At 35.9% G+C, this 26,360-nt stretch overlaps 1 protein-coding gene across 4 annotated transcripts; it reads left to right on the top strand.

The window, feature by feature from the left end:
- Positions 1 to 14: 14 nt before the first annotated feature.
- Stim (stromal interaction molecule) lies at positions 15 to 25,692 on the top strand. Of its 4 annotated transcripts, none has more exons than XM_022072109.2 (15): positions 15 to 181; positions 307 to 654; positions 806 to 945; positions 3,271 to 3,390; positions 6,423 to 6,535; positions 7,432 to 7,547; positions 7,942 to 8,111; positions 8,317 to 8,469; positions 8,714 to 8,881; positions 9,230 to 9,330; positions 10,015 to 10,175; positions 11,407 to 11,472; positions 20,947 to 21,082; positions 21,290 to 21,389; positions 21,976 to 25,692. In XM_022072109.2, exons 2-15 carry the CDS (start codon positions 450 to 452, stop codon positions 22,213 to 22,215), a joined length of 1,989 nt encoding a protein of 662 aa, XP_021927801.1. In that variant the 5' UTR covers positions 15 to 181; positions 307 to 449; the 3' UTR covers positions 22,216 to 25,692. The 4 variants fall into 4 exon arrangements, with proteins under 4 accessions (XP_021927801.1, XP_021927809.1, XP_087202340.1 ...); XM_087346214.1 differs by having other exon boundaries at positions 34 to 48; XM_087346217.1 differs by having other exon boundaries at positions 68 to 82.
- Positions 25,693 to 26,360: the final 668 nt, after the last annotated feature.

Here is a 26,360-nt window from a genome sequence, read left to right as displayed (position 1 = left end):
TGTTAAATCTATTACGTAATTTAGGTTGTCATTTGTAGTAACAGTTGGGTAAAGATAATGTGGTTAATACTTCTGTATTTGTGTAAGCTAGAGCTCCGCTGCGTTTGATATACACTTGTAGACACGCTTTGGAGGACTGTTTATGTATCGGCAAAAGCGATATAGATCAGTATCGTAGTTTGTATGTATTTATAAATAAAGCTACTTTCTAATTAGTCCTTTCTGAATTACGGTTTCATCAACTCGGCTTCGAGCATCCATCAGCCTTGAAGTGTAAACTTGTAACATTATTTTTATTCTCCACAGAGCGTCGTATTTAACCACTGAATTTAATAGAAATTTCTTCAGTGCCAAAGAAGAGGAATGAATTTACATCAACGGCGTGCTATTCTTCGTTAGTGAATATTATAAAAAAAAGATTTTTTTTACAACGTGCTGTTGCTGGTACAATGCACACAATTTTAAAGACTGTTATAATTTTATCCCTTCTCGGAACTTACTGGTGTACTGGGAATAGTGACACGGGAAAATCTCAGGAATTCCAGCAAGAGAAGACTGTTAGACCCACTTATTCTAGTAGTAATGTTATGTCCAGGTCAGCTTCTCAGTCAAACCTGGGAGATATATCACAATCATCAGGTCATTTTGAGACAGGTAAAGGAAGGTTGCCATTCTAATTTAAGTTTAATTGCTACCTTGTACAGAAGTATGTGTTTTGTGGGATTACGTTAATTATAAGTAATTAGTGCAACATTTGTCTGTGCTATGCATCATCTGTGTAGCATCACCTGTTCTTCATTACAAGGTATTGGAGATGGTTGCAATGATGATGCTTGCTTGGCGCAAACCTCACAAGATCGAATTGGTTTAGAAGCTATAAAGTCCCTCCACCGGCAACTGGATGATGATGCAAATGGCAATGTCGATCTGTCAGAAACAGATGAGGTAAAGGAATGTGGATTTTTTGTTTGTTTGCATGCTTATTACCATCATGTTCTTATCAGTACAAAGTAGTGGTGCTGGTAGGCTGTAATGCAGAGAAAGAACTAATCTGGTTTGTGTTGCATTCACCTGTTTCTGTGTACTTATTAAAGTTTTATCAGTGCATCCATATATTCATTCAAAAATTGAAACAGAAATAAAATACGTAACATTAAATTTATGTGAAAACACGAGAGGAAGTTGATAAATCCACACACTTGTCATGTTAATGGCTTTTTTCCCACTTTCTTTTTCTTCTCCCTATGAAACTGCATTAAGCTGGTTTAAGATGTTCTGCTGTGGAACAGTATAGCAGTGTATTTCCTACAGTCTTGAATTACCAATGCAAAGGTTTTGTGATTCCTTACACATCATTGCCATTAGTTATTTTGAATTTATAAGTTTTTTACTGTGACAGGAAAGTAGGCAGTCACACTAACCGCAAGAGTTTTTTTAAGTAATGTGACTAGTCACACATCCAGAATTGTACTTCAGGTGAAATCATATTTATTTATTTTTGCCTTAACATTTTTTGGAAGACTGAGGAGTTGGAAGGATAATACAAAAGTGGCTCTTAAGGATGAAGTTTAAAGGTAGGTTAAGCCACTATTGGTGCCAGTGATAGGTTTCTGTTTCCAGGAAGATTACTTTTAAAACTGGATGGTTACCATTTTGATTTGGCCACATAACCACACAAGGATTTTAACTATTATATTTCACAGATATACATGAGACGTCTAACTAAAGTTTAGAAGGTAAGAGACAACAACCAAAGAACATGTTGCATAGTGACTGGTCATGAGGTTGGCATGTGCGTCGACACTAATATTTTAGATGAATTAATCATTAGTCTTAATGTCTAATTGGTAATTAGTGGTAGTGCTGTCTCCTGTTTGACTGCAGATTGGATGGGTAGCTGGCATCAGTTGTTTTTGATCTGTGATTGGTTGGAAAATAGCCGTCCGATGCATATGACATTACTAAAAAATTTTTGAAATATTCTGAGATATTCATTCCCAAAGTGGCTAATGTTTTCTATTGGATGTATAGATACTCGACCACTACCTCGTCTCTTGGAGCCCATTGTTTTGCTTTCCACAGTATCCCCCCCCGGGTAGTCTTGGGCTGGCTAAGGGGCATCATAAAGTAGAGATCATTATATTCCACTGTCTCCCAGATAAACATAAAACATATATTGATTATGTAAGGCTTGTAACAAAATTGTGAGATTTAAGAATATGAAACAATACGAATTAAATAACTGAGTACTGATCTGAGTACATGTGCTTAAAGGAACTTTGTTTCTGTAATACATTACTTTGTGTTATACTAAGTTGTTACTTTCTAAGCATGTTATGCAAGTAAGTGCTCTGCTTCTGTCTGTCTCTCTCTGCATATCTTCTTTGCATAATTACCCATTAGTCGAGGGCATTTATGCTGTCTACTTCATGTGCTTCAGTTCTGCATTCCCATTCACCCTTGAAGTGTACACAGCTGTGTACTTCAGACTGCTTCTTTGAAAGTTCTTGTTATTTAAACAGTTTCATTGTAAGAGATATTAACATTTACAGTGTGATTCATATGATAATTAATGTAAATATACATGCTCAAATTGTTGAAAAATGTGATTGTGATAGGTAATATCACATTCTGGACATAATAAAATATTAATGTAGCAAATGAGTTTTGAACGTTAACTACCTGCATGGAACAGAGTCCTTCTTGAGAAGCCAGTGGTTATTCTTTGCCTTTATGGCACCCAAAGATTCATTATGTGTTTACAAGAGATCACCACTGGTCCCTGTCCTGAGCCAGTTGAATTAATTCCGCACCTTATTTGCTTAAGATTTATCTCAGTATTTTCCTCGCATCTACACCTCAGTCTAATAGAAACATTTGCCTCATAAATGTTATAGTGATATAGATTGTTCATATTTTTAGTAGCAATGTTGAAGCAGCACCTGTATATCATATATTTTAGAGATTTACCATTGTGTTTAGTGGTCTGAGGCGTGGGCCTTGTACCGCTTGGTCACTGGGACTGTGGGTTTGAATCCCACTCGAGGCACAGATGTTTGTCTGCGTCTTTCTGTGTTGTGCTGTCCTGCGTACAGGTAGAGGCCTTGCGACGGGCTGATCACTCGTCCGAGGAGTCCTACCAACTGTCTAATAGATCGAGGCCAATGAAAGTTGGGACCCGCAGATGCTTGAGGCATTGAAGAATGGGTCGCCTGAGTATCCTAAGTAAGTTTAGTGTGTTGTACTGAAATGGTATTGTTCTTTGTCAAGTTCCTGCGAGAGGAACTCAAATTTGAAGAAGGGTTTGAGAGGAGACAGAGAGCCTTCCATCGTAACGATGACATGCACATCTCAGTTCGGGAGCTGTGGGAGGCCTGGATACGATCAGAGGTATTTTAATTCTGAAGGTCTCTGTAGTTTATGTGACTTTTCTCTGTACAGTCTTTTATTTATTTATAGTAATGCTGTTGATTAAGGTATTTTTTCAGTTTCAGGTATAGAATAACTTTTAACATGCTTTGTAGTTAGCAGGCCCTTGGTTCAAGTCTTGACTTGGAGAATACCTATCCCACACTGAATTTTTCATGGTTTTCCTCAGTCCGTCCAGGCACAAGCCAGGATAGTAACTAAAATTATCCCATCACCTATTGAACGTGGCATTAAATAATAAGGCACGAATAAAGAATATATTGAAGGTAGAAAAATTACAGTGATTGGCTGTCATGTACTAGCATGTGCACTTGGGTATGAAAGTAATTTATATACTGAGAGTTTATTTTGTAAAGATTGTTTTTGTTTAAAGGTTTGTTGGGACCAGATTAAAAAATATTCTGGTAGGAATATTTGGAGCTAAGGAAGATTAACAAGGGAATTGAGAAAAATACATGCTGAGAGTATTATAATTTGTATTCTTAGGCCTTGATTGCTTCCTTCAATATTTTTTACGGTTCATTAGCCTTCTTATCGTTTGGTACTGTATAGTCTGAGCTACTTCAGCAGTATTAAATAAACCACAAATTGGTTTATCTTCTGTTTTCTTATCTGACTGTACTTTTGGGAAAGACACTTTTGTGGTTGATTAGAATCTGTTCAGTAAAATGTAGGCATTTTCAAATTGATTAAATGTCTTTGGTTCATCCTCAAGTTCTCCGTGCACATTTGACGTGCGTGTGCATCAGTCTTTATCATGTTAAAGTCAATGCGAGTACATGTCTCTCTGCACAAATCTCAATTTAGGTTCATTAAAACTGGCATGTCACAGCAGGGACATATTAATTGATGGTTTAGTGACATAGCATGGTATTTAAAAGGCAGTGTACAGCTGGCTCTTGTGACACGGTTCATGTACACGTGTCTGCTACACAATAATATGTCCCATCCATTGAATCATTTACACAAATATAAGATATTTATTTAAAGCAAGTATTTATACTCCAGAAGATAGATCAGTAATGATTTTTGTAGAAGTATTATGAATTCTGTTTTTTATTAAACTGATTTGTGTTTTGAACATTATCTACATCTGTCTTTGAGCTGCTAATAGGTCATAAACTCTGTAAACAGAAATTAAAGAGAATTTGATTTTGTAAATTGTATTTCACACTATTTGTGAAAGTGACCTATATGCATTGAATCTATAGAAGTTTTAAGTTCTGTTATTTTTTTTTAAATTGACATGGGGTAGTATCACTAAATTTTCTTACCCATTTACGATTTAAGTTTCAGTCACCCAGAAAAAAAAATTATATTTCTAACAAAGGTTGTAGGTAATGATTAAATATACAAAATTTTAAAATCCTTCAAAACTTGCATAGATTCAAATCCTGGATGAAATTTCTTTGAATCTTGCCCTTTACATCCACTGAATAGTAACTCAGACAGAAAAAATGATAAAAAATATGGTGTATGTATCTGTTTGATACATAAAAATATACAGAAATTGTTTGTAGTTGTAATGTTGGTTATTGACAGAGGGAAAAATTTACTGAGATATTGCACTGAACCATTGAAAATAGATAAATTACAAGTTATTATCCTTCTGAGTATTGTGTATAGTTATTCTGTTTTGAGTATTTCAAGACAGATGGTAGTAAATTTTAAAATATGAAAGGAATTAATATGGCTTTAGTCACATACAATATTTTAGTTTCCTCTTGGAGCAAGCTACTGTAGGCATATTCAGACATATATGAGAGTGAGAAACTTAAAAAGAATATTCCTTTTTCCTCTCCGCTCTGATCATTACTATTATTATTGTGTTTTAGTGTTACAGTATACCAACCTTAACACATTGATAGTCTTGAAATGTGTTTATTTACATACCACTGAATAAACTTGATTTTAATTTCGTATGACCAACTCTTTTCTTCGTCTTATGTCACGTCTTTGACTTTGGCATTGCTATTATTTTTGCTGGGAATTCGTGGCTCTTGCATAATGAAGTAACGACCCGTAAAAGTCTCGCCGTTTGTTGCATAACAACCTCACATAGTTATTAGTATTCAACATGAGGTGAGGTGATAGTGTTTCAGAACTGGATGAAGAATATGGTTCTTTGTGTTGTTACAGGACGTATATTAGCGTCCATACAGACCACCATCAGAACCATATGATTGAATTAACTCTGTTTACATTTATAATCATGGACCCTTCTAAAAAAAACTTGATTATGTAATGTTATTTGTTCAGCGTCTTTATTCAGTTTGAATTCTGCTAACTCATTGCTTCAAAATAAGATATAATTAATATTGTAGGTAACTGTGGTTGGTGAGTTCTGTGCTATTGGTGCTTAATAAATCACATAACTCATACATAGTGCTGTAATTACTAGCAAATATTAATAATAGTAGCCCAGGGAAATTGCAGTGTCATTAAAGTTTCGGTGATTCTTAGTGTCAGAATTTTGCATATTGTGGTATATTGTACCATGTGCTCTAGTAGATATCGACTGATGTTTCAGAGGAGCTTACTACCTCCATCATCAGGATAATGAGCTACCCTGATGATTGAGACTTTAAGCTCTTCTGAAATTATCTAGCAGACTGCATGGTGTGACATCCCAGAAGACAGCTGTCTTCTTACTAATCAATGTGAGAATCTCAATTCTTACGACGTTGAGTAGAGTATAATCACGTTGTATGTTTCTCGTAAGTGGATTAGTATAATGGTGCACCTTTGGATTCATATTGGCACTATGTAGACATAAGTTTGAAAATGTTTCACATCTGTTTCCTGGTTGGACAGTTATGTGCGATTGACATGTAACTGTCGTATTTTAATATAAAATAAGTAAACAAACAACTATTAACACTATAAAAAGACACTATTGCCATACGCGTTTCAACCTCAAGAGGTCATCATCAGTGGCATCTGGGAAATTAATTCAGTTAGTTTTAAGATTGTCGTATTTTACTTACTTTCAGGTTCACAATTGGACTGTTGAGCAGACCTCAGAATGGTTGGCTACAAATGTCGAATTGCCACAGTACATTCCAAGTTTTATTCAGCATCAAGTGACTGGAGCAACACTACCAAGGTTATCTTTACTGTCATATCAGTTTGAAAATCAGTTGCCGTCATCATCATCATCATCACCGCCGCGACTTAACCTTTTGTCCTGTTCCAGTAAAAGGATTAAAACTGTTTTGTCCATCATTTTGTCAGGCATCTTCTACCTTTAAGTTAAAATTTATAGAGCCGATCCAGTTTTCAGATATTCTTTACACATCTTCCTCTGTTTCTTTTGATGTGTTCGTATTTATTATTGTCAGTTCTTCTGTGGTCTGTCATTCTGTATCCCGCAACTGCTTTGCTTTGAGGAAATCATTTTCTGCCATTACTGTTCTCATTTATTCTTTCATTCATGCCTGACATTTGGGTTTATATAAAGCCGATCCCTCGTCCAAGGAGTCCTACCGAATGTCCACAGATCAAGCCAACTAAAAAAAGTTGGGGACCCGTAAAAGGGTACCGGAAAATTTATAAACATTGTTAAACCGGAAAAAGAAGAAGATAAAGCCTAGGTATGGCTGTTACTGTGTAGAATTAAATAAGGTTTGCTTTTGTGTTTCTCATAGTATTGTGAGTTTTATAGTTCCACAGAACCGTTTAAATATATTTGGTTTTCCATGAATATGAACTTCATTTGCACTGCAACCTAAAAAATTGTCATTGAGGTTATAAAATGATAAAATGTGTTTTAACTTTGACAGCTCTCGTTTTTGACTGTCGCGTCTTTGAAGGCCGAATCTCGTGATATAGGTGCGCGTGATGTAGCCTGAGCAATTATATTATAAAGTCAGTGGGATTGCATTATGTTTCTTCGGGCATTGATGATCTGCAAACTTTGTGATTTTAGTCTGGTCTGTAAATGAAATATTATGGAAGTTTCATGCTAAGGGCTGGAAATATTACACAGTGTATTTGTTCTAGGCTCGCAGTGAACAACATGCACTATTTGAACAATATCCTTGGCATCAAAGATCCAATTCATAAGCAGAAAATAGCCCTAAAGGCTATGGATATTGTGCTATTTGGACCACCGAAAGGTAAGGTCAGTGGAAAAGGAAAACGTGGTAAAATAAATGTAAAATAGGTGAGAAATGAAATAAAGATCACACGTGTACACAGATTTGATGAACGTTAGACTTTTTACTCATTGCTTTCTCCACAAATGTAATAGCGAATTGAAGCAGATGAGTTGCGTTAAATGTCGAGGCAAAGCTATGCATGTGACTGCGCTGGTCTTGTGTCACAGTCCCGGAAGATGCCACAGTAGAATCTCAGCCTAAGATGTGTACATGTGTTTTATTTGTTTGAAAGTCAAAAGTGCGGTTTGTAAATGGTTCAGAGAGTGAAAGAAAAAGGGGATATCGCTACATGCTAGGGTGTATGGCTCGTATTATAAATCGTTTTTATGCAGTCTTAAACTAATCCTTTCAGATTATAGTCATCACATGAAAGATCTGGTTCTGGTTACTTTACTCCTGGGTGCACTCATTGGTTGCTGGTATGCGTATCGGCAAAACAAGAATTCACGCCGGCATCTACGGCGTATGATGAAGGACATGGAAAGTCTTCACAAAGCAGAACTAGCCCTAGACCAGTTACAAGTAAGAAGTATTATCCTTTATTGCCGGTGTTTTTGATGGCGGGTGAAGGAAACGGTTTGTGAAATTCTTCAAGCTAAAAATTTGTGATGTTATTACAGAGGGTTTAGCGTGATTGAGGTATAATTTTATTTTAAGATGGCTTTTTAGACTGCTACTGTAAATGAAGTTAGCTTGGGTATTAAATATTCTGTTGATTTTGTTCCAGAAAGAGCTGGAGCGAGCTAGATTGGAACAGGCATGTGTAACGTCAGAAAAGCAGAACTTGGAGAGGCAGCTGCAGCAGCAGGGGAGTGACCAAACTGATCTCCACACCTCGTATTCGGACCTCGAAGTCTCCCAACTCAAAGCTGAAATAGAGGCATGTATCATCAATCGTGTTTATGTTCTAATGGAATTTCGGACGTTCTTAGAGGGACGGGGGAAAACCTCAGTCAGTATATCTAGTCTGTGGGCTGAGATTTGAACCCAGGATTTCCAAGATGTGAACCAGGAGTGCTAGCAACTTGACTGTGACATTCAGTCGCAGAAACATGGTACCAACATTGTTTATATCGTGTTGCTGTGACAGTATTGGTAAACTAATGTGTGCATATTGATGTCAGATGCTGCGTGGTGAATTGCAAAGGGCAGAAGGAGAACTGGAAGATCGCTGTTGGTCTCCGCCAGTTGGGCTTCAGCAGTGGCTTCAACTCACACATGAAGTTGAGAACAAGGCATATATCAAGAAAAAAAATTCAGCGGAGAAACAGCTGCAGCAGGCTCGTGAAGCGGTACATCTGTTGATTTTCAGAAAGTACTGCATGTAAAAATGTTAGGATAGGAATAGATCGAATGATGTGCTTTACTTTGTCGCATAATTCACGCACTTCCCTCCAGAAGTTTTTGATTTAAAGTTTGGTTGCATTCTTTACGTATAGTTTATGAAAATTGTCTGTCCACATAATTCATAAATGTGACATGTTAAATTTTTACCAACCCTCACTGTACCGTGAAGGTGGAACAATTAACAGTTATCTGGAGACATTGAATGTAGAATTAGTTTCAGTTGTTGAAGGATATTTTAATGTTACTTGAGCGCTCCAATTACTGAAATGTGTTTTGGTTCTTATTGCTAACAGTGTGAAAAGCTTAGGAAGAAAAGGTCGAGTCTAGTTGGCGCGTTTGTATCTACGCACGGGAAGTCAATAGATGATGTGGATAGAAGCATAGTTGAAGCAAGGTAAGGATTGACCAAATCAGACAGAAACATAAGTTTTGCCTAGAGCCACTGCAAAATGAATATCATTCCAATTCAGTCAGTACTTACGTGAAATTTTATTCTAGTGAAATTAAAGTTTTGGTAACAGTATTATAGGAGTGGGGTCCGCAGTGGCCGCGCAGTCTGATACGTGGACCTTGTGCCGCTTGGTCACTGGGACCGTGGGTTCGAATCCCACTCAAGCCATGGATGTCTGTCCGCGTCTTTCTGTGTCGTGCTGTCCTGCGTACATGTAGAGGCCTTGCGACGGGCCGATCCCTCGTCCAAGGAGTCCTACCAACTGTCTATAGATCAAGCCAACGAAAAAGTTGGGATCCGCAGTGCTCAGGCACTTGAAGAACGGGTCGTCGAAGTATCCCCAGTATTATAGAAGTATTTTCTTGAGTTATGTGTGTGCCGTTAACACACAAGTAATTATCAGATGTATTTTTTTTTTTTATTATTTAAAAAGGAAGAGAACTTTAGATTTGAAGTTTCCGCAGTGGTGAGAATGATGATGCTGTTTTTCTGGGTTTTGACATGATGCAGACAGTATGTTTCTCTGAAATATTGGCATCTACCAGTGAGTCTACACTGTGCCTAAACCTGAAATGATTTATAAAATAGGAAGGCTTCATTCAAATAATTACTTGTGTGATTGTCCAGGACTTCGTTGAATGAAGTTACCCAGGAGCTCCAGGAGAGAGTACATCGCTGGAAACAAATAGAATTATTATGTGGTTTCAACATTATCAACAACAGTGGCTTGCAATATTTGGAATCTGTCTTGTATAGAGGGACAGCAAATGGGAGAGGAACTATGAGAGGTGAGTTCCATCTTTATTTATGTGTATGTCGGAGTGACGAATGTTTTGAATTGGCTTGGATGAGCTACGGAATTGTGACGCATTCCAATCCCGCTATTTCTCGTGATGATTTTTCTTCAACCAGTCTGGACATGGTTGTGTTGTGTGCTGTGACTATTTTTTTTTTTTTACTCCCACAAACTTCATCTCATTTCACTCAGTAAAAATAAAGAAAGAGTAAGGATGTTTAAAGAACGTCTTCATAGGTAATTTCCAAATAGCCGTTTACTGTTATTGAGCAGTGCTGTGTTCTATTTTGTTCTGAATATAAATTGTGTTGTAAACTTACAACCTTGTATCGTTGTATTGTGTTAATGTAAATGTCAAACATTGTTCTCTCTCACCTTTAAGCATTTTATGTCTTCTGTACCAGATATAATGTCATGTTATCACCATGGCCTCCTACTCGCCTGTAAGACATGATTTTTTGGTACTAGGACAACAAATGTTAATTCAAGAAAAGATGTGTTCACATTTTGTCATGTTAATTGGTATACACTGAAGTTTTTGACTTACCAGTGTACATATCATTTGGGTTAAAGAAATACATAAGATGTAATATAATGCTTCATGTAATGTATGTATGTATATATGTATTTCACATGCGGAAGAGAGTTTAAAATTGCTAAGTCTGTTTCTCGTCAGTCAGAACATTGGTTAATTTTTCGTTAACTTTTAGAAACTTGTAAGACTTGAGGTTCTCACAGCGGTGAGTATGAAGATATCCGTCTTCTGGGTTATTGCGCTGTGTAGTCTGGTCGATGTTAACCAACGTTTCAGAGGTCATACTGCCTCCGTCATCAGGGCGATCGCCCTGATGACGGAGGCAGTATGACCTCTGAAACGTTGGTTAACATCGACCAGACTACACAGCGCAATAACCCAGAAGACAGATATCTTTTTTAGAAACTTGATGAAAGACTCCTGGGTTACAAGAGCCCCGAGGATGAGAGCAGAGATTGGCAGAGGATATGGTTTATTTACCGTTCGGCCACTTGACACGGCTTGTAACCCGGGAGTCTATCATCAGCTTCAGTTACTGCGAAAGCTTCACTTTATATTTTAGAAACTTAATTTTAACTTCTAACATCTCACCACACTACACGGTTCTGAACAGAAGGCGTCAAGTAAGCATGGGGAACGGATATTTGTGGGTTTTCTCGAAGTGTTTGCACTTGCTTGTCTTGCGTAGGTCGTATGAGCAGCAGTCAAGATGACCTTGATGATGACACAAGCTCGATCTACTCACCTTCTGCAGGTAAGTCACACTCGGTGGATGACGACTCACAGGACACTTTTGAGTTTTAAGCATGCAGTAGTTCTTGTCTGTAGGCGATGCCACTTACATGTCTCATGTCACCATTTGTCCACATTCCTACTTGTTCGGCTAATGTTTCACAGTAGACGTGTTTTAACCATGTGTACAGAGGTGAAAAGAAATTAATCATTTCTGTTATGAAGTGAGGCTACTTGTATGTCCGTGTTGGATTTGCAAAAATCTGGCTTTACCAGTGGTAGACACATTTTATATTCTTCCACGATATATGGATTTTTGGACTTTGTCTGGCCCCGATTTACGCCGGGGTTACGTTTCACCTCCTCAGCTGAAGCAGCGTAAATCGCGGAAGGATTATAATGTATTGTACTGGCGGACGAGGAGAAACGACTGACGCCGACACTAGCTCCTCCTAGGTACCCACTTTCTGTGCTGTGTTTATGCTTGCAATTTAAAATTTTCTTTCTATATTTGTTTTTTTTCCATTATTATTTTAAAAGGGCGTTAATGTGAAACAGTGTAAAATGAAGCGTTGTAAAGCGGGGCCTACCTGTATTTAAATTTTCCCCTTCTGTAGAAAGAGAAGATACTTTTTCTCACTTGCAGTTATATTTGAAGCCACATGAAGTTGATTTCAAAATATGTTGCAAGTCAGAAGCCTATGGCTTTTCAAATATGAAAAATACTGTGGTTGGTTCATTATTGTAGTGGCATCACCTGATGGACTTCTAGTAGCCATAAAAATTGGTTGTGTACTTTGTATGTACTTTAACGTAATTTCTTCCATGTTATAAAGAGGCCTAATTATGAGTGTTAAAAATAATAGGTCTGAGGACACTGAAGTGTATAATATGCACCTAATAAAGCATTGCAAGTCATATATAACGCCTTTAACTGAATTTATTTCTGCTAATAATACAAATAAAGATAATTTTCTTAATGTTTCATAGCTCCTCGTATCTTTTATGTCAAAATTTTCTTCCATGTTTCAATAATGTAGACCTGAAGGATAAATCGTGTAATAAAATGTAGGAGAACCAAATTTTTTTAAACTACAGTATAATTGGAAATGTGACGGCCTGTATAAATGTGCCGTGAAATCTTATAGAGCGATCTGCCATGTCTGGATGGAATGTGTTTCCAGTCTTTCAGAGACAGTGTCTTTCTTCGTCGTCGGACGACGATGCGTTGAGTGACGCAGCTGATTGTTATGTTTATTGTCACGCCAGTCCCTGTTAGTGGAGACGGTGACTGTCTCTGATGTGTTAGAAATTCATTTCTGATTGACACAGCTGATTTCTTAGGAATTAATTGTATTCAGTTACTGTAAAAGTTTAAAATCTTATAGTATATAAATGTTCTGTCTCACTGGAACCCTTCAGTTCTTTGTTGTATGGTAGTCATTTGTTACAAAGAATTTTTACTGTGCCCATATAAATAGAACACATATCCATCTTGGGTCTCAAAATTGAACTGCTGCTTTCATATCTAATTACTGGGCCCTAGGGTACTTTATCGTGCAACTAGAATTTATGTTTATTACAGAAATTTTGTAATTATACAACATATATGCATATATTTTTATAAGTGTGTACTATACATGTATTAGAACTGAATATGTAATTTTTGTAACATTTAATCCAAACTCAATGAAGTTCTGGATGTTAAAAGTAAGAAAATGTCTAACAAAAATGATGGTGTTAAAATTGTGAAGGTATTTACAGAAAATATGGATGTTTTTTTCAAATAATGAGAACTAACACACTCATTTTTATGGTATATGTAAACTAGTGATCCATTAATATAGTAGCAATTTGTAAGTGCCTTGTAGAGCTAAATTTATGATGGGGTTGTGTATTGATTAAAACTGATCAGAATTGTGCATGATTTGATTTTCCTTTCTTATTTGTTTGGCATTATTTCCTGTTAAATTTATGTGTTTTTCATTTTTCTTTCAATTTTGGAGTCTCTTGATTTAAAGTAATTATTTATGTCTGAAATAATATTTGTTTTAATCATTGAAAGTACAAGGTTATTATTAAAAGTAGATTGAAAGAACTTGCTTGTTTACTGTAGAGTGTGAATACTTACACGCTTTATAGGGCCATCTTGCAATTAGAACGGCTCTTTTCGTGAAGATTACATCCACAATCCTGCAGATATCAAGATAGCATCAAAATTTCTCACTTCCATTAAGGTGTGCGTTTAGTTTATTAATCCTTTGTACTGTTGTGGGAGGAACAATGCCACAAGGGTACAGCGTACTGTAATATTGATCTTTCTTCATTGTCAGTTTATATTGCTGTAGTTTAGGTTGATCATAACAGATGGCAGTCATAGTGTGATACATTTTTGTAAGCGTAAGAACATGGTTTTGAAATGTACAGGAATGGAATATTGTACAAGTGTCTAAAGACCCACCACAGTGAGGGTTTAAAAGCCCATATTTATGAAATGTACCATATCAAAGTTAGATAAAATAATAAAAATGACTGAATGCTCTATTGTAATGAAAGGAGACTGACTACCATAGCTTAAAAAGTGTCCATTTTGAAAATCTTGTGTGCGTGGTTAGAGCAACTAGACACTTTTGCATTTCTCATGTAAATAGAGACTTTATTTATAATTGACCTTCATATGGAATACATACAATGCATATATTTTGATCATGACTAATTACAAACTGTGTTCAGTGAATTTATTACTGCGTATGAATTGATTCAAGAAGATGCAGTTTAAATAACAAATATGGCTTGAAACGTCAAGTTAATGAAGTGTCAGTTGAATAGAAATCCTTCCAAAAAGTATGAGTCATTTTCTTGTATCGCTTAGATGTCTGAATTAGCAAGCCATCTTGTATGTAATTTTATTTACGGTTTTTTGACTTCACGCGGTTTTAATAAATACTGTAGTCTTTCTAAACAGTTCACATGTTCAGCCAATTAACCAGTGGAAAATTGAATTTTAATTGTAACAGTTCATTGACACAGCCCTAATAATTAGCCTTCATTCTGTTGTGTAGTTGCATGTTAATTATATTTCTTAGAGCAGAAGTCAGTTGTACTAATTGTGTATTCTTCGGCTTTGCCAGTCTTTAAGTTACTTTATAGGATAGTTGAGCATGCTATTTACTTATAAGTACTATTTCAGTGATGCTTATAATGTAGTACTCTACATGCAGATTTAAGAATGTATACAGTAAACTCTTGTTGTAACAAACTGTTTGTGATTGGTCATTAAACTGATAGTTTGTTTAAAAGAAAATATTATGATGTAGACGAGCAGTTCTGCAGACCGGTGGGCTTATTTACAGGTGTATATAAAGTTGAGGGTAATCTGTGAGAATTGATAGCTACGTACCACTGAATCGCCACGTGGGAAGATAGGAGATTTTAGGTTTTCATGGCAGCGAGTGTGAATATGACTGCATTCTGGGTTGTTGCACCACGTAATCTGGTAGAAGTTTACTGATGTTGTAGAGGTGCTTGCTTCCTCCGGAATGTTGGTAAAGGTGTGTCAGACTACACAGTGCAATAACCCAGACGGCAGCCAGTCATCTTCTTCGTACATAGGAAAAATACTCAAATTAAGTTATTTTAAGTTTTCTTTATAGGTGTATAAAATAAATTTGCAGTGCTTTAACCAGAAAACTAAAAAATCAGAAAATAATATGCCTGATACTAGAAAATTATTATATATTAAGAAAAACCATACAAGAATTTTTCTTCGTCAGGAGACGGATCCGACTGCTTCATTATTTTATGGTCTCATTTAGGTATATAAGCTATAGGTAGAAAGAAATATATTGTAGTGTTTCTTAAACTGAAGTCTGTATTATATAGTTTTGCTGACTGCAGATATATATTCAAAGAAAGCTATTATCAGCATTTATGTTATACTGATGTTCATGAAAATGAGAGTTTACTGTAATTGCAGAGAGATTTGAATCTCATGGCTGTTGTAGCATAAGATTGCATTCATTTTTCTTGACAGATGTGTATGAAATACACATTAAATCTGTTGGGTTGTTTTTGTTAATTATGTTACTCATTCTGCTTGCAAATTTGAAAGGGACACAAATGGCAATACATATGTATTTTATTTAAATTATTTATTGGTATGTGAATTTTGTAATTTATCAAACTTTTCAGCTTTGTTGACAGTAGCTCTGTTTTTAATCCACCAAATTCTTTATAGACTGGAAAAGTGGATGTGATACTTATTATTTTTTATGTTATAGTTTTAGTGTTTTTGTTTCATGTTGGTTTACAACATAAATGCCAACCAGCCTGAAATAAGATTTCAGGGATACTGAAACAAATTTATTCATAAAATACTATTAACACCATTGCAAGCAGACTGCACTGTTCAGTTTTATATAACCCATCTTTGTTTATTTTTTATTTAAAATAACTCTTCTGGCATAAGTGTAATACCTATAACACGCTGCAAAAGACAAATTAAACTACAATCTTTGAAAGGTTTTTAATGTCAAAGTAATTATCAAAACAGGATGAACAAATTAAGAGATTTTAACATATTAGTCCTTCATTATTACCGTCATACATGATGATAATACAGTTGTTAACAGGTGTGTACGGAGGACCTGTACTTTCATTGCAGATGTGTGCTGTTTTCTTAACCAGTACATACTTTTTAATATTATGACATATAATGAGCAAGAACAAAGTGGGTGCTACTTCTGTACTGTGATCTGCAATTATAATGTTTCTTTATGAATTACACTAATATTTTATTCATGCAGTCTGACCGTTACAGTAGAGTATAGATTTTCCGAATGCACCAAAATGAAAGGTGTTCACGATACTGGTCTGTAGATATTTAAATTTGCGTATGAATAAGGTGGTTGGGGTCGTGCTACATGCTGGCTTCTCACTAGGCAGACCCAGGTTCAGTTCTGGGTAACTGAAAGTTAGATTTGTAGTGGCACTGGAGCAGATTCTTCTCAGAGTTTTTTACTTTCCCTCTGCTAATCATCATTCTATTATTGCTCCATACTCATTTATCACTACCCTGTGATGCGCGTTAGTCGTGACCAAGCAGGACGTTATCATCCCCTAAGACCTAAGTTTGGGTTTCATCTCTGACCTTGCACTTGTCCAGTCTCGGAGTTAAGGTACTTCAGTTTTATGCTAGGTGCTTGAGATCCGTTCCGCAGCACGGATCCGGAGACGGTGATGGAAGAATATGTAAAAGGGATAAGTGTGTCAGAAACTGCAGACATTGTATTTGGAAATGGAGTTTATGTTTTTGTTGCAATAATTAGGTGGTTGTAAATCAGAATTTATGCTATGAATAATCTGTAGAATTCTACAAGCATTAAATTTTGAATGTAATTATTAATTGCAGCTAAAAATTATATCTGTAGGTTCACCCATGTATCATGAAAGATTAGTAATTATGAATAGCACATTTGCTGCATGTTATAGTTGATTTAATTTGTTTTCAATAGTTATACTTGCTGTTGAATGTAGTTTGAATATCTTTGCAACATAATATTTTGTTAAAAGTATTTATATGATTATCGGTAGAATTATTGTCGCAGTGTTTCAGTTAGGATCATTTATGGACAAATTATTACATAAAATGTCTTTAGTTTCCTTGTTTTCTATAATATGTTGAGATTTGCCCGTGGTAAGTCATGTTTCATTTATAGCAAATTCTGCTTTCGTATTTTCACACAAAAATTTACTATCATTGATCCTTGCGATGATTACAGTTTCTCTTTCTGGCCATAAACCTTGGGGAGCGGGTTTCTTTCCTGTCTTGGGTGCACACTCGGCAACAGTCGGCACACAATTGCTTTGCAGATGCACTGGCTTGTTTTCTGTTTTTGATGATTTATTGAGATCATACACCAGTTCTATCACTGATTCGATGATACTTGAAAGCTGCAATTCTGTTGAGTCAAAAATCAGTTTTTCTTTTTGGTGTTTCGGATCATCACTGCTTTGCTGTGTTTTGTTTTTATTTGCATTCTTCCTGTCTCCTCCTCGTATCTTATGTATGGTAGCTTTTGCTTTCCTTTTTAAGCATGCAACCTATTTTTAGCCCTTGAGCTTGCTTGTGTGATTGAATGATGGTTTTTGTAAAGTTCCTCGGAATTGTAGTTATAGCTGATTTCCCTTTTTTGTGGTTCTAAAGGTTTATGACAATATTTCTGTATCATATGTTCCCAGTATGTTTCTCGTTGTCTGTAGTTGACTATCGGCTTTAATTTGACAGGCCTGTGTAGTATTTTATTTCTGCCCTTAATTGCCTGAAGTTGGAGACAGCAGGGCTTTGAACTGTTGAAAATATGGCCCCCAACTACAGAAAATGGACAGTTTTCAGGGAAGATGCTTACATCGTCACTTACCTTTCACCAATGAACAAATTATGAAGCCACTGTGAAGGCATTGGAATGTCTCTCTATACGTAGATGTTAAAAATTTTATCAACTTATAAAGAGTGACTGAAAACCATATTTCCGAAATATACTGGTAAAATTGAATTTCTTAAAACTGCAAGTATCAGGGTTGCTACTGGTTGTAGCAGTACTTGATTGTGTTTGATTTCAGAGTTATTGTTGCAGTTGGAAAGTGCTGTGCAGATTTGAACAAAATTTTGTGTCTGTATTCATGCAGTTTTTTTTTTTCAGCATTGAGCTGAAGAATTAACATTTTTAGTGTGGTAGCTCGTTTTAAAAATTTATAACACAGTTTTGAATAGTAATTATTCTTGTATTTAAAATAACGGCAGAATGAAAAAGAGAACTGGGGGCTAACGGAATCTTTCTGAACGATACGTTTGCTTCTAAATTTAATATTGGTATGTAATGGGTTTCTTTAGAAATAATAATATTTTTTTAATAATATGTGTGATTTGTCTAGAGTGGTCGGCCCTAGGCTATATATCATCTAGGATGCAGAGAGCAAAAATATTTGTATTGGTAATCTGTTAGGAATTGCACTGGCGTAGCATTGGAACACATGCATGAGGTAAGACTGTTGATATTTTGAAGACGGATGTTTCCTGTGTAGTATTATGTCATTGTAGAGGACAGAGTGACTGAATACAGTAATTATAAAATTTACCATTTGATATAATCACATAATTTTACTGGCAACAAATTATTTTAAAGTATAATACTTAGGCTGTGGTAAGTGGTAGTTTGTTCATTTAAGTTTGCTGACATGCAATGACAGAGGAAGGTCTTTCACTTCCTCATAATTTTTAAATATTTTAAGTATCTGGTGAATTTTGTACTGCACGTTGTCTTTCATGTGGATCGGATTGTAATGCATTAGTTCGGTTTCTTATCACTAGATTGCTATAGTCCCTGGAAGTGAAATTCAGTACATAAAGTTTCATTTGGACTCACTAACAGATACATATTTTGTGTTGCTTAGAGTCCAGAGTATGTCATATTTCAGAATTACTGTTCAACGCACCTCATAGTTTGTTCATCTGTATTGTTAAGGTTGTTCTTCATATTTCTTTACCTTTACGTACACAGAGAAACCTTTTAATCGTGTAATTTTAAGTAGGATTTAAGGTTCTTGTGGCCATGAGTAAACTTCTACCTGACTACATGGCGCTACAACTCAGAAGAGAGCCGTCATATTTATATAATTTTAAATTGTTAAACAATCATTATGCTTTGGATATATCTAAAGAAGGGATCAAAATGTCTGAAAATTGTGGTCCTATCTCCTAAGGTAATGTCTCATATCTCCATTAGTCTTTTTACCGTTGTATTCTTTTGTGTCTTTCTGCTGTCATCCCAATTCTTTTTTGTGGTTGAAATGTTAATTATGCAGATGATTCTCTTTTCAAAGTCAGTTCTGTTTCTGGATAATGGAAATTCAGGTGAGTGGCAGAGAATGGCAGTTGTCATTTATTAAGTTGGAGGCATATGTAATTAACAAAAGATTTATTTAACCTTTGTAGCCGAATATTAACAAAAGAATTGATTTAGGAGAGTCAGTTTCTGTTTTAAATATGTATTAGTTGATCTGAACTTCTTCCCATTTCCTACCTTAAAGCATACAGATATCAGTGTATAAAACTATATAATAATCATTGTTTCATGCTGAGTTAAATAAGTTGTACACTTATCCCTAGAACAGATTAATTGGGGGGGGGGGGGAAGAAACAAGTGCTTACACTTTATATGGGAATATATATCACAGAATGTTGATGATGTGCGACATCAGCATGTGAGAAACATGTTTCACATCGAAGTAAGTCACTCCAAATTGCTATTTCCATGGAGCCAAGTCCTTTAGAAGCTGACAGTCATGTAGTTAGTCAATAAGTTTCCCACCTTTTACAAAACCTGAAGGCTTGTTATTGTCTTTACAATACCCCAGCACTGGGTCTTGATCGAAGTAAGATAAATCCTGTCCGCACCCTCAAACCCATTTCCTCAAGATCCATTTTAATGTTATGCTCCATCTACACCTACGTCATCCTAGTAGTCTCTTCCCTTCAGATCTTCCAACCTAAATTCTATTTAGTCTTATCTCTCCTGTATGTGCTAAGTGGCTTACCCATCTTGTTTTCCTTAATTTGATCACCCTAGTACTACTCGGTGAAGAATATGAATTAAGAAGCCCCTTTTTTGCGATCCTATTCTCACTTGGTCTATCTTTGATACGAAGTTTCAGAAGTACAGAGAAGAACAGGAACATCATTACTGAAAATTTGGGGAGACTTTTTATCTGATTGTAGGGTAGAATGGGTCCGCAGTGGCCGCGCGGTCTGAGGCGTGGGCCTTGTGCCGCTTGGTCGCTGGGACCGTGGGTTCGAATCTCACTCAAGTCATGGATGTTTTTCTGTGTCGTGCTGTCCTGTGTACAGGTAGAGGCCTTGTGACGGGCCGATCCCTCGTCCAAGGAGTCTTACCGAATGTCTACAGATTGAGCCATCAAAAAGTTGGGACCCGCAGTGCTCAGGCACTTGAAGAACGGGTCATTCCCAGTATCCCAGTAGGATAGAAACGTATAAATGAGCGGAACGGATGAGTTGGCTCAATCTAGGAAGTTATTGATGATTAAACATATAAGTAACCATGTCTAATTAGGTTTGTGAACAATTTAAAGAGTCAGTATTAATATAAATGTCAGAATTCCATATTGATTTGTATCATCGAGACAATTTATTGACTTTAGTGACTTTTGCGTGGTGTTTGTGTTGCATTTGCCTGAAAGGTTTCAGATTTCCAGTGCATGTCATTGGAATGTACCTCTTAAGTTTGAAACACGCACATGAGGACCTTCAAAACACCCACTGGCAAAACGCTTTATTAGATCTTTGAAGTGAGTGGTTAGTGGGCTCAGTTATATACATAAAGTATTGTAGGTTTGTATTTTCTTAAAATATAGAAAGGTACTTGCATTTTATAATGCCGAAAAGAGGATGTGATTTTAGTGAGAACACGCATATTTTCAGGATGTCTGGAGAGTCTGCATTGGAAAGAAGGAGCGGACTCATCGGGCAGCGAAACGGGCAAACAAGAATTGGATGATGACTTTCCACAGGATACTCACAGTTTGAGCAGTAATGTACATTTCACTGTTGGAGACAGGTGTGTTATTTTTATTAATTAATGGTTTTACTTTTAACCACAAAAGTATAGTATATTAATCTTTAAGATTTAGTTTTTAGCAAGGTTGAAGTTCTCACAGCAGTGAAGATGTTGTTGTTGGTCTACAGGGTTGTAACTCCATGTGGACTCGTAACTTTTGACTGCATTACTGCAGGCTTGCTACTGATAGTATGTTTTTGTTTGCAGCTGGGGAGAAGAGAATGGACCAAAATCTCAGCAACACCCACAACAGCAAATGGTCCGATCATACAGTCATGATACAAATATGTCGATTACTGAGAGAGAGGTAAGCAAATTACAATATTCATTTTACATAGAATTTTAAGATTTTGTAATTGTCTTTTTCTTTTCAGAAATCCCGCTTTTATCAGCTACTATTTGTTATGTACAGAAATATTACTGGTACAACAAAACAGTAAGACCACTGTTGAAAAAATATTGTTTATATTTCATTCATGACATTTTGAAAAGTCTGTAGAGTCTTTAGTTCTCACTGAGCATAATGAACTAAAAATAAAAAAGTAAATGAATGAAATAAAGTAAACAATTATGATTTTTGTTATTGTAAATATTTTGTTTCTTACAGTTTCTTATCTAACAGGAAATTGTTGCTTATATCTCATTAACACGAATTAATATTGTTTCTTTTTTGTCAGTTCACAGAATTGTCTTGAAATGGACAAGTGATCATGCCTTTCAAACCCTGTGCACATGCATAATTTATGTATATATATTCTTTGATATATTTTGTGCCCTGCCACTGTGTACAGATTGTTTGAAAATGGTTCATTTCCCTGACAAATTTTCTAGCAACCCCGATAAACAACTGTGTAGCCAGTTCATATTAATGGCGGTTCCGAATGTGTGTTTAGGCTTCTCCACCACAGTTGTCTCAGTCAGAAACATGTCTAGACGCCCAACGCTCTCCATTAGCAAGAGTAACTCCAACTAAGAAAACTTCGCTGACTAATATGCCATCACGAGAGCAGCCCCAAGCAGATGATGAGACGTACTCCACTGACTCTAACTCAACAGCAGACGAAGATCTCCGCCGAAAGAAACGCAAATTGTTTCCAACCTTTGCCCTTAAGCACAAATCCAAGACTTCATGATGACAGCAGCAACGACAGATGAGGAAAAGTGGGGGGAAAAAAAAGCAATATGAAAAAATATATTTCTGGGGTACACAGTTTCACTTTTGTTATATGCTTATTTGTTTTGTTCTTTTGTTTAATTCTTCCACTTCAGCTATATGATGTGGAGATCGTCATATAGTCTAAGCAAACCCATCTAAACCTACAGTTTTGCTCTCTCAACTTGTGTAGTTAGAAGATCATCTTTCCTGCTGTTTTGTTTGTCATTTGGGAGTTAAGGCTGGAAGCACTGAAGAACACGTACCGTAGAAGACTCTCAATATGCTTGTAGCTATTGATAACACACCCCAATTTGATTGATATATATATAGAAGGGTGTTTACATAGCTGTGAATGTATTTTGAATTTTGGAGGGGGGGTATTGGTCACTTAGATCTTAGATATTTGGATCTGTTGTATGTATAATCTTCCTGTATAGTTCCTGATATTTATTTGTTCCCCTTGGCTTCCCGATCAGCATCCAGTCTCCATTGCTTCCTTTGTGAAATGGTGACCATGAAACGAGAGTGTATCATGATGAGAGGCAAGGTTGAAATCCCGTTGGTTTAGTAAACATGGCAGAAACCACAGGCGCGTTCTAAAGCATCATTCCGGCGAACATTCTGTAAGTAAGACATCTAAAGTGTAAGATACTGAAGGAGTATCTCACTGTCAGTGCAAATATTTTTGTGTGTTTGTAATTTACTTACACCTTTTCAGCAATACTGTAATAATTTACTGCGTTTCTTGGCTTTGTTTATGAAATGCTTGAATTTATTACAAAGCACAGTGATACTTTTTGTGAGTTGAAGTGATTTTAATATGTTCTTGCTGTTCGAACTTGGGCATTGTAATCGAATTCTGTTTTGTTAGGCATAAATATCAGTTTGTAGCATTCTGGATTGTGACATTGTGTAATATTGTAGCTGGTTACGAGTGTGTATCCATATACATTACACAACTGTAATCTACAGACTTGCAAGGAATGCAGGAAGTCCGAAGCTTTAAAGGCTGACGCTATCTCTCCTTCCTTCCTCAACCCGCAAGTCTCAAGATTACAGTCGCGAACTATAGTGGTAACCACGTATAAGACTACACTCGTGTCACAACCCAGAAGGCCACTATCAAATTCTTCACTAAGGAGGATTTGAGGTTTTCATGGCAGAAGAACATCTAGTCTCACTCTAAAGATGAGAATATGTTCTTAAATATATTAAATCCTACCAACGCTGCATGTAGGAATTTCTTTTGAAAAGAAGTGGTACTATATGTTCTGTTTATCCTATGACAAATTGTACCCCAATAGAAACTGTTTTATTTCTTTTCTCTGCTACTGCGACCAACTTTTTCCTTCCATATATTAGTGTGTAATTTATAGAAATGATGAAATCTCCATCCATTTTTTTTAGCATCCAGTTGATTATGTACAGTGCGTAGTAAGTATAGTCATTCTGATGCAAACCAATATTTTGTGTCATTAACTGGGTTTTGGTATTTTCTTTTCAGTTGTAGTACTTCATATTTGAGAAAGAATTCAATGTTCCTCGTCTTTGATAACATCATTTAAAAAGTGTATACAGGTACAATTAATTATTCTTATTTTTACTTCAACATTTTAAAATTGCAAAAAATATGTCATTTAAACAGCGGCCATTCAGATAAAGTATATAGTCTTTTGAATGACGATAATCAAAGCTGAACCATGGAACATTGACCATTCATCCCTACTTAATTTTATGTGCAGAGTTCAAATGCATACAAATGTAGTTTCCTTAAAATGACGGTTATGTAGGACATACTAGTAACGAATGTATTTATGATTATAAATGTAAATTAATTTAGTGCATAAATACAGAATTTTCAAAAAAGATGTATACACACATTCATTGAATGAAATAAAGACATTTTAATAAACCAAACCATTACATATGTTAGCATTGGCAATTAGTGAATCTAGTGTAGGTGTGCAAAAGACTGTCATTAGCTTCATGGCACAGTTGACAATGGTAAGCAACTGACTAACAAGCAGCCACTAAAATTACTACTGGTTTTGTTCTGTATACCACATCCTTCAACTAACCCCACAAGAAAAAGTCAGGTGGGGTTAAATCTGTTGATTGTGGGGGGTACTCGATCGACCCTTTGCCATTTTGCATGTCTGATTCGTGGGAAAAGCTATTGCGGTGGCATCTGTTAAGTGCAGACCATCTACGTTCCCCTCGCTGACTCAACACGTAGAGATCAATAACAGGATAATATAATAATGTGTATACATCTTTTTTGGGCACTCTGTGTATTTCAGGAACTCTACCTTCTGTGGGGAAAGTCTTTCATATTGAAATGTCAGTATTTCTTTTTTTATAAAAGTGTAAAGACATTTTGACATCCCTACACATCTGCACTACATACTAAATAATTACAGTGCTTTGATTTTGGGAGAGTTTGGTTTGGCCCTAGTTCTTGAGACTAACCCATTGTAATGTTATTTAAATCTGAGGTTTGGTTTCCCCATCAGGTAATTACCTGGTTGGTAGGGGCCTTAGACGTTTAATACGAGTAAGTGACAGAAGTAGGATTTGCCTTACAATCGTTGATTTATGTCACCACTACTCGGGTTGCTGCCATTCGACAGGAATCGGTTTGCACAACAACATACTCTTGTTAAAATGAATTCTACGTGATATTGTGATAGCCCATTGCTTGTGCACTGCGCTCATGTTTGAAAGGATATAGAATAACACTTTACAATAATGAATGCTTCCATTAAGATCTGTAGAGTCTTTTGTGGTAAGGTGAGTTAGTATTAAAAATGGCTCACATTTTTGTAGGTTTTGTGAGTAAAACTCCAAGAGGATGGCTGTGTTTTTATGTCTTCTTGAAAGAAAGGAAGCAGATGTACTTAGTTTAAGAATATGAGCAGAGTTGGAAAATGGTACTATCCCTCCAAACCATTCTCCATATTTTTTTGGTGAGCAAGATTTTTACTGGATAAAACTAAAAATTAGTGTAGGAATATTGCTTTTGTTTTATACCTGAACATATTTGTTACAAGGATGTTAATGATTATGATGTTTCTTCTTGTCATCTTATAGGAATCGTAATCATCATTGCAGCATCTGTTAATTGGATGTATATGTCATTTTTGTTGTATTATTTGAGAAGGATGAGTTATGGAAAAGAATATTATATAGTACTTGTGTTTTTAATATTATTATCATATACCTGCAGAGTTGTTTAGTAAAGGGAACTGGAAATTAGATCAGTCTTAAATATGATACAATTTCATTATCCATAGAAGGAAATATATTGTATCAAATGTATCCATTTATGAAGCATCAAAAACTAAATTGTGAATTTTCATAGGCCTACACATATAATTCTCAAGGAATACTGAAAGACAACAATTTATAGTTTGATCTTCAAATCTGTGAACAATAAATTAATTTTATTTCATTATCCAGTTCTCACTTGTGTGTATCCTCAACCTCTAAGTGTGTATATGTGTGTGTAACCTATAAACCCCTGTTCCTTATAAGGGAAGGTTAGGTTATATGTGCCCTTTTCTGTGTGTCTGCCCAACTCCTCTACCAATGTCTGATGTGCCAGTCAACATATTTTATATAAATTTAGTGTGAATATCAGGCCATCACATGCATTTGATTTCTAACTTTCAGTTGCCAATAATACCAACATTTTCAGTGGAGTTTTGAGATTGTGTAAATTGACTGAAAAGAAAAGCAAGTGGCAAATAAGAACTACAATGTCAAAATTTTGCCATGAGTCATTGTTTTTCTAGGAATTTAATATTTTATTGTATTATCAGATAATGGCGACTACCATCCTATTACATGTTGATGTCACTTGGGTGGCTGGAGGTATAGCACATACTTATTCTCAATCTTGGTACTTGGAGGTGAGTGGTCAGCAGCTCCCAGACTACTTGTAATAAATCATTTTAGAATGTATCAGTAAAACATTAACAAATAAAAGTGAGCTTCATGATTAAATTTGGAGAATAGACTTTGAACCTGCAACTCAAGAACTTGTATTTTTGAAAATGAATAAATATTTGGGCCTAAGAATATACAAGCAACAAGGAATTTTGAGATTTATACAGGAAATGG

The sequence above is a fragment of the Zootermopsis nevadensis genome, unplaced genomic scaffold, assembly GCF_977971745.1.
Source record: "Zootermopsis nevadensis isolate Lab colony 2312 unplaced genomic scaffold, Znev_1.0 Znev_ptg000001l, whole genome shotgun sequence".
Lineage (NCBI taxonomy): Eukaryota > Metazoa > Arthropoda > Insecta > Blattodea > Termopsidae > Zootermopsis > Zootermopsis nevadensis.
The sequence above is the reverse complement of the archived record's forward strand: the minus strand, read 5'-3'. Positions and strand labels throughout refer to the sequence as shown.

Coding starts and splice junctions, on each gene's coding strand:
- Stim (XM_022072109.2), top strand. CDS start 450: ATGCACACAATTTTAAAGACTGTTATAATTTTATCCCTTCTCGGAACT. Junction 655..805: donor ATCAGGTCATTTTGAGACAG/GTAAAGGAAGGT, acceptor CTTCATTACAAG/GTATTGGAGATGGTTGCAAT. Junction 6,536..7,431: donor ACTGGAGCAACACTACCAAG/GTTATCTTTACT, acceptor TATTTGTTCTAG/GCTCGCAGTGAACAACATGC.